The following is a 9,108-nucleotide window of genomic DNA, read 5'->3' on the forward strand; positions in this document are numbered from 1 at the left end:
AAAAGTATACTGAATAGACTCATACGTTTACCATATCAGATGAATCAACTTTATTTTGTCAAGCTTCAAAGAATATTGTAGTGACAGTGGTTAGCTTTGGGAAGGAGGGACAATGACTGGAAAAGTAAGAGGAGAGCTTCTGGTGTGTTGATGATGATTTGTTTCTGACCTGGGTGCCAGCTACACAAGTATGCTTAGTTTATGAAAAATCAAGCTTATATAGTTTTCTGGATATGGTACTCTTTAATAAATGTTTGAAAAATGACTTGTTCGAATTTAAAAATCTAGTTATTTTGAATTTATTTAGAAAGAACTGATTTATCTAATAAATCTTTAGATATACTTTTCAATTTACTGAAAATACAGAGGATAGAGAAACAAGTCAAATAACATGACAAGGAAGAAATCAGAAAAGTCCAGGAAGCACATTATTCTTTAGGGCAACCATCTGGTCTCAGCAAGTCAAAGTTATGACAAAAAAATCTATCTATCTATCTATCCATCTATCTATTTATCTAACTATATCTATACCTGTGCACACATACGTAAAAGTAAACTATTCTGGATTAAAAGAGATGTAAGAAATATGGAACCAAATGGAACCAAATGCACAGTCCCTGATTGGACTCTAATTTAAATAAATCATCCAAAAAACACATTTTGCAACTACTGGGAAAATCTGAATGTGGACTAGATACAGTAGTGGGTGCCTTAAAGGTACTGTTATTTCGTTAGATTTGACAGATCAGGAAAATGTCTTCAAGAGATTCATATTAAGAAATGCAAATATAAATGGCCAAAATCTAGGCAGACATAATATGCTATGCCATTGTGATTACTGAAAACTACTACAGACCAGTGGTTCTCAACCTGGCGATTTTGTCCCCCACTGGCCCTGACCCCCAACTCCCAAGGGACGTTTGGCAATATCTGGAGACAATTTTGCTTGTCACAACTAGGGTAATGGGGAGAGCAAGTCACTACCAGCATCTAGTGGAGAGAGGCCAGGGATGCTGCTAAACATCCTACAATAAACAGCATGTCCCTCACACACCAAGATTTATCCAGTCCAAAATGTCAACAGTTCCAAGTATGAAAAACCCTGCTACAGACAAATTCCAAGAATGAAAATTAATTGAATGGATAGAAGAATAAATATGTGATGAAGCAAATACAGCAAGATATCAGCAGCTGTACAATCTATGTGGTGTGTATATGGTATTCACTGTGTAATTCACTTTTCTAGGTTTGGAAATGCTCAAAATAAAACGTTTGGAAAAAAAAGTATCCTAAGTATATGTTTAAGAAACAGATTTTCAATATAGATAAACCCAAATTCTTACAATTCTTAAAATATAAAAATGATACAACTGTGAAACACCCAAGATACTCACTAACACGCTCATGTAAAAGCAAATAAGGATATTTCAGTATTTCAAGAAGAGCAACTCGAAGCTTATTTTTAAAGTCTTGGCCAGTAAGGTCAAACAGCTGTGCCTCTCCATTGTTGTCTACTATATGTAACTCGTCATCGTCTCCAATTTCTCCCTTCATGGCCTTTTCAAAGTGATTTATGAGACGTGAGGTTTCTAATTCCCATAAAACCTACAGGAAAAGAAAAACGGGCAGTGTGCTTTATATCTTATTAGCAACAAAATATACTGGATGTGACGATCCTTCTAGAAAGCCTTTTCCTAAGCATAAAAATTCAGAAGTTTAAAGAAGTACCAGGGCTTCCCTGGTGGCACAGCGGTTGAGAGTCCGCTTGCCGATGCAGGGGACACGGGTTCGTGCCCCGGTCCGGGAAGATGCCACATGCCGCAAAGCTGCTGGGCCCGTGAGCCGTGGCTGCTGAGCCTGCGCGTCCGGAGCCTGTGCTCAGCAACGGGAGAGGCCACAAGAGTGAGAGGCCTGCATACCAAAAAAAAAAAAAAAAAAAAAAAATTATATTAGATTTAAAGAAAACAGTCACTGAACATAAAAGTGGCTTTTATGATACATGAACATGAGTACATAGAGCATGAGATGTTTACAACATTGCTCTTGCAGAGTTTTGTTATCAACAGCACTGTCAACTATACTCTATTGAAAAGGAAATGAGAAGTTGGAGCTTCTTTACACAAGCTGGGCCTTCTCTGACTTCCCTCCTACGTTCCAGCCATAGGTAATTACCTTGAAACATCAGCTTTAGCATAAAGGCATTGGTTAGCTTCATCGCTAGGCAACTTTGTAAACATAAAGTTTTCCTCAAAATGTTCATAACTTATCATCCCCTCCTCTCTTCTATATTATTATATGTAACTCTATGGTCTGTATTCCATTTCTCACCAGATAAATATAATAAACCAATATTCAAAGCCACATATTTAAAATTATATGTTTCACTTTGGTTCCTGTGAATGAAAAAAAATGTTTGTCTTTATTGATTTATAGCACTTAACATTAAAAAATGAAGAGAGGGGAAAAAAAGAACTATTAGCCAATAAAAGAATAACCCAAGCCATTCAGATACCTGGCTGTTAAGAAAGTCAAACACAACGACATTAAAACATGAACCCCAAAAAACCCCACACGTCACTTCATTTCATGAAACTGTTTCACATCAAAATGTCTAAAAGTGGAGGATTATAAAATTCTGCTTTAGATTTCAATTCAATTCCATCAATCAATAAGCATTTATTCAGCACCTACTATCTACCAGGCTATGAGTTACGTACTACACGTATATTAGCATTCACAGTTTAAATCACGTTTTCAGTTCCCTGAATGCTTCCAACAGAGTTTAAATTTATTCTCTTCCTAGTTATCAAGCTCTGAAAAATACTGCCCAATTAATGTAAAGTACCTTATGTAAGAATGGCAATTCATCCCTTGCTTTGTGGTATTCCGCCACACATTCTAAGCAGTAGCAGAGGTCTTCATCAGCTGTTTGAAATTCACTAGAGTGGGTCTTGGATGCATAGCGTTGCAGGAAGTCAATGGTGGAAATACCACCTGGTGTACACCAACAACATGTGCTCATTCTGTACCTGTATCCAGAAAAGAAGACATGGAAAGACTAAAGAAAAAAAAAAAAAAACACACAACACTTCAGGCCTATTCTGGTGGAGAATGGGTACATTTCCTACTAATGATCATGTCTTCAACTTACAATGTGCCTCGACCACATCCAGAACATTCTGCTGGCCAGCTTATCAATCACTGGCTAAACTCAATCTGAGCTTACTCGTAAAAACTTTACCTGTGACACATGAAAAATAATGAAATGAAAGCAGTTAGTAATAAACATCATAAGGCAACATACAGCTGTGTTATAAAGCCGGCTCAAAACTATACAGTACTGATGGGAAATTATATACAGAGACATAGAATTATCAATGTTTTCAAAGTACAGATTTTGGAGTGTTCTAATCATGTACTGGAGTCAAGTGAGAAGCTCAGGAAACCTTTCACATTCCCTGAGGCCCTGCTCCCGAAATCCCTGGAAACCTTAGAAATCCCCAAATATTAGTCCATACCAATAACAAAAACTCATATAGAGAAGAATTTTCTCTTGGTTTGGAAGTATATATACACATGACTTTGCACATGTGTGTATGAACTGCTGCCCATAACTCACTGCTCGTCAAGGCAGTATAAACTGTAATGGCTGCAAATATAATAGCTACAAAACTATTCCTACTAAGTTTGAAACGTACAGTTTTCAACTGTCTCCAATTTGGGGTTTTATACTACCATCAGAGCCTCCACCATCCAAACTCAAGTAAAAAGGGTTAAATGAAATTAATTTCAGAGATTGGTTCAAGATGGCGGAGTACAGGATGTGCACTCACTCCCTCTTGCGAGAGCACCGGAACCACAACTAACTGCTGAACAATCATCAACCGGAAGACACTAGAACTCACCAAAAAAGATACCCCACATCCAAAGACAAAGGAGAAGCTGCAATGACGAGGGGCACAATCACAATAAAATCAAATACCATAATTGCTGGGCTGGTGACTCACAAACTGGAGAACACTTATACCACAAAGTCCACCCACTAGAGTGAAGGTTCTGAGCCCAATGTCAGGCTTCCCAACCTGGGGGTCCGGCAACGGGAGGAAGAATTCCTGAAGAATCAGACTTTGAAGGCTAGCAGGATTTGATTGCAGGAATTTGACAGGACTAGGGGAAACAGAGACTCCACTCTTGCAGGGCACACACAAAGTAGTGTGAGCACTGGGACCCAGGGGAAGGAGCAGTGACCCCATAGGAGACTGAACCAGACCTGCCTGCTAGTGTTGGAGCGTCTCCTGCAGAGGCAGGAGGGGAGGTGGCTGTGCCTCACCGTGGGGACAAGGACGCTGGTGGCAGAAGTTCTGGGAAGTACTCCTCGGTGGGAGCCCTTCCAGAGTCCGCCATTAGCCCCACCAAAGAGCCAGGTAGGCTCCAGTGCTAGGTCGCCTAAGGCCAAACAACCAGCAGGGAGGGAACGCAACCCCACCCATCAGCAGATAAGCAGATTAAAGTTTGACTGAGCTCTGCCCACCAGAGCAACACCCAGCTCTACCCACCACCTGTCCCTCCCATTAGGAAGCCTGCACAAGCCTCTTAGGTAGCCTCAGCCACCAGAGGGCAGACAGCAGAAGCAAGGAGAACTACAATTCTGCAGCCTGGGGAAGGAAAACCCTATTCACAGAAAGACAGACAAAATGAAAAGGCAGAGAGTGCTTTGTACCAGATGAAGGAACAAAATAAAACCCCAGAAAAACAACTAAATGAAGTGCAGATAGGCAACCTTCCAGAAAAAGAATTCAGGAAAATGACAGTGAAGATGACCCAGGACCTTGGAAAAAGAATGGAGGCAAAGATCGAGAAGATGCAAGGAAGGTTTAACAAAGCCCTACAAGAATTAAAAGAAAAAACACCTAGAAGAATTAAAGAACAAACAGAGATGAACAATACAATAACTGAAATGAAAAATACACTAGAAGGAATCAACAGCAGAGTAACTGAGTCAGAAGAACGGATAGGTGATCTGGAAGACAGAACGGTAGAATTCACCTGCTGTGGAACAGAATAAAGAAAAAAAGAATGAAAAGAAATGATGACAGCCTAAGAGACCTCTGGGACAACATTAAACGCAACACCATTCACATTATAGGGGTCCCAGAAGGAGAAGAGAGAGAGAAAGGACCCAAGGAAATATTTGAAGAGATGATGGACGAAAACTTCCCTAACATGGGAAAGGAAATAGCCACCCAAGTCCAGGAAGCGCAGAGAATCCCAGGCAGGATAAACCCAAGGACAAACACGCCAAGACACACAGTACTCAAATTGACAAAAAATTAAAGACAAAGAAACATTACTGAAAACAACAAGGGAAAAACGACACATAACATACAAGGGAAGTCCCATAAGGTTAACAGCTGATTTCTCAGCAGAAACTCTACAAGCCAGAAGGGAGTGGCACGATATATTTAAAGTGATGAAAGGGAAGAACCTACAACCAAGATTACTCTACCTGGCAAGGAGCTCATTCACATTCAACGGAGAAATCAAAAGCTTTACATACAAGCAAAAGCAAAGAGAATTCAGCACCACCAAACCAGCTCTACAACAAATGCTAAAGAAACTTCTCTAAGTGGGAAACACAAAGGAAAACGACCTACAAAAACAAACCCATACCCATTAAGAAAATGGTAATAGGAACATACATATCAATAATTACCTTGAACATGAATGGATTAAATGCTCCAACCAAAAGACACAGGCTCGCTGAATGCATACAAAAACAAGACCCATATATATGCTGCCTACAAGAGACCCACTTCAGACCTAGGAACAGTTACAGACTGAAAGTGAGGGGATGGAAAAAGATATTCCAGACAAATGGAAATCAAAAGAAAGCTGGAGTACCAATACTCATATCAGATAAAATAGACTTTAAAATAAAGAATGTTACAAGAGACAAGGAAGGATGCTACACAATGATCAAGGGATCAACCCAAGAAGAAGATATAACAATTATAAATATATATGCACCCAAAATAGGAGCACCTCAGTATGTAAGGCAACTGCTAACAGCTATAAAAGCGGAAATCAACAGTAACACAATAATAGTGGGGGACTTTTTTTAATGTTAATTTATTTATTTTTGGCTGTGTTGGGTCTTCGTTGTTGCGTGCTGGCTTTCTCCAGCTGCAGCAAGCAGAGGCCACTCTTTGTTGTGGCGTGTGGGCTTCTCATTGCGGTGGCCTCTCTCGTGGAGTACGGGCTCTAGGTGCGTGGGCCTCAGTAGTTGTGGCATGCGGTCTCACTAGTTGTGGCTCTCAGGCTCTAGAGCACAGGCTCAGTAGTTGTGGCCTGCAGGCTCTGTAGCGCAGGCTCAGTAGTTGTGGCGCACAGGCCCAGTTGCTCCACAGCATGTGGGATCTTCCAGGACCAGGGCTCGAACCCGTGTCCCCTGCACTGGCAGGCAGACTCTCAACCACTGAGCCACCAGGGAAGCCCGGAACAGAAACAACGTGCACAAAACACAAAAGGATGGGGGCATGTCAAAGGGACATAATAGACACCAACCTGAAGAGCTCCCAGCGGCCAAAGCTGAAACAATCTGAGTAACAAAATAATGTAATATTGGATTATAACCCACAGTATAAATATACATGAATCCATACTGATACAAATGAATGAATAAACAAATGTGGGGGAAGGAACAAACTTTCCTTATGGAAGAATTGCAAATAATATATACAGATACTCCCCATTCCAGGAAGTGGAGCTTAATCCCACCCTATCTTGAGCGAGGGCTGGACTTGGTGAAACACTTCCAAATAAGAAAGGATGCAAAGTGAAAATCACACTTATGGTGGAGACACCTGGCAAACACAACCTCAAACCAAGTGATCAAGGTTAACATCACCAGTGGTTAAGTCGTGTTGGTAACCCCTGACACAATGTGATGAGGCAGGAACTTCAACTCTGCAGTATGCTTCCCCAAACCCACAACCCCAGTCTATTCATGCGAGAAACATCAGACAAACTCAATGTATTAGCCAAACAGCTATTAGCCAGTCTTTGACAAAAATGGAGAAAACCACACCCAAGGGAAATCAAACCAAGTGTTCTATCGTATGGAAACATTTTATTGGGAATTGGGCCAGGAAATTACCCAACAAAACCGGTCTTGAAAACTTGACCTTCATTATCTAATGAATGTATATCAGCCTGATGGGAAAAAAGTTACAAACCCAACTGTAAACCCAATGAAGTTCATTGCCTAACTGGATGATCCTAACCCATGCATTCTCATCAGGAGTGACATCATCCTCAAGGAGATGAAAACTGGTTAGTGGAACACATCCTACTCTTTTTACATATAAAGCACAGGTATATGGACATTACGTAAAGAAGTATATAATATATATTGGTGGGATTAAAATTCACGGGAAATTCATAGGAAAGAAATGTCTTAAACGTTTCCTTTCAGAGAGGGAGAAGGGACAATAAAAGGTTAAGAAACATGACCCAAGTCATTGAATACTTGGGTACAGAAACTTGACAATGTTACATTTTTGAATGCATTACCACCCAAAAATTCAGAGTGCATAATAAGCTCTGCTAATGGGAAACTGATCACATCTTGACAGTATTTATAGTTTCTGTACAATCAAAAACATGGATTTGTCTTGTGAACTGATTTTTAAAATTTATTAAATATTAACTGTATACTTTCTTCAGGCTTCTGAAAAGAATGCAGGGCAGCTTTCAACATTAAAGTATAAAGAAAAAGCCATTTTAGAAGGCAATTTAGAAAGGGAGAGAAATCAAAACTTATGTACAAGAAATTTAATTTCAATAAGGCCTAATTTAGGAGCTTCTTGTAAAGTAGAGCAGAAAAATAGCATGAGTTACACAGTCCTTGTGTGAAAAATTAAAAAAGTAATATGCTAGTTCAGCTGGAGAGTCCTGCCCTTTCCTAACACTAATTCTAATTCAATTACATTTTTTAAGGGTGCTGCAAACTAGGGAATATGAAGTAACAGAATAGACACTATGTTTCTGCAGAATATAAATTTCACTCAAAGAACTTCTCATACTTGAAAAACCAGTAATATAATACCAGGAAGTTAAAAGTCTGCAGAAGCTGTGTTTTTCCAGTGATGTACTAATTCAACAAGTTTCACCCTTCTAGACAATGCAAGGACAGAAAATGAAACTCAGGGAAGATTTCTCAAACATCAGTTGTTTCAAGCTTGACTTGAGCAGGAAACAAGACTGCAGTCAACTGCAACTTTGAAAAAATCAAGGTACTGAAGTACAAATAAAATGTTGTATACATTTTTTTTTTTTTTTTTTTTTTTGCGGTACACGGGCCTCTCACTGCTGTGGCCTCTCTCGTCGCAGAGCACAGGCTCCGGACGCGCAGGCTCAGCGGCCATGGCTCACGGGCCTAGCCGCTCCGTGCAGCATGTGGGATCTTCCAGGACTGGGGCACGAACCAGTGTCCCCTGCGTCGGCAGGTGGACTCTCAACCACTGCGCCTCCGGGGAAGCCCAAAATGTTGTATACTTTAAAATAATTATTAACAGAGAAGTTAGTTAGCAAAATAAACTTTCTAGTAAAAAAAAAAAATTATGGAGGCTGCTTTTTATTTCACTCACTCAGAGAGCTGGCTTACTTCCACATTCCAGAAAGCAAACTAAATGTTCTCAAAGTAGATAGGAGGTACTGCCATATAACAGATAAGTGCCATGGAATTTAGAAAACAGAGAGAACAGTGCTACAGCAAATCAACAATAGAAACATGTTTCCATAGTTCCTCTCAAAGGCCATAAGTGGGTGTGGTTATGTTCCTAAAACTAAAATCATCATTGGCCTGATAGCTAAGCCCAAAAAAATCTGAACAGGGTATACTGAAATTTTTCTTTTAAGGGAAAACTGCTGGTAGATGACTATGAATCTTGCAAATTTTTGTACAATTCAGTTCTTCTGGAGGACAGTTTTGTTAAGTTCATCAGTGTTTTTACTGCTTGGAATCATTACTGAACTACAAATGGGGGAGTCCAGGGAATCCTCAAGCTGCATGACAGAAGTAAGAGCGGCTCCTGTGCATCAGAGAGA

General features: G+C 40.0%; 1 protein-coding gene across 1 annotated transcript in view; it reads right to left on the bottom strand.

The window, feature by feature from the left end:
- LOC308610501 (putative helicase senataxin) overlaps positions 1-3,281 on the bottom strand; it is a 61,439-nt gene extending 58,158 nt beyond the window's left edge. The window contains exons 1-2 of the mRNA XM_081259609.1: positions 2,846-3,281; positions 1,395-1,605 (exon numbers count right to left, since the gene is read on the bottom strand). Coding sequence (XP_081115735.1) covers positions 1,395-1,605; positions 2,846-3,022 — 388 coding nt within the window. The 5' untranslated portion in view covers positions 3,023-3,281. The remainder of the gene's footprint in view (positions 1-1,394; positions 1,606-2,845) is intronic.
- Between the last annotated feature and the right edge of the window lie 5,827 nt (positions 3,282-9,108).

This window comes from Mesoplodon bidens (assembly GCF_964165515.1).
Source record: "Mesoplodon bidens genome assembly, contig: HAP1_SCAFFOLD_123, whole genome shotgun sequence".
Classification (NCBI taxonomy): domain Eukaryota; kingdom Metazoa; phylum Chordata; class Mammalia; order Artiodactyla; family Ziphiidae; genus Mesoplodon; species Mesoplodon bidens.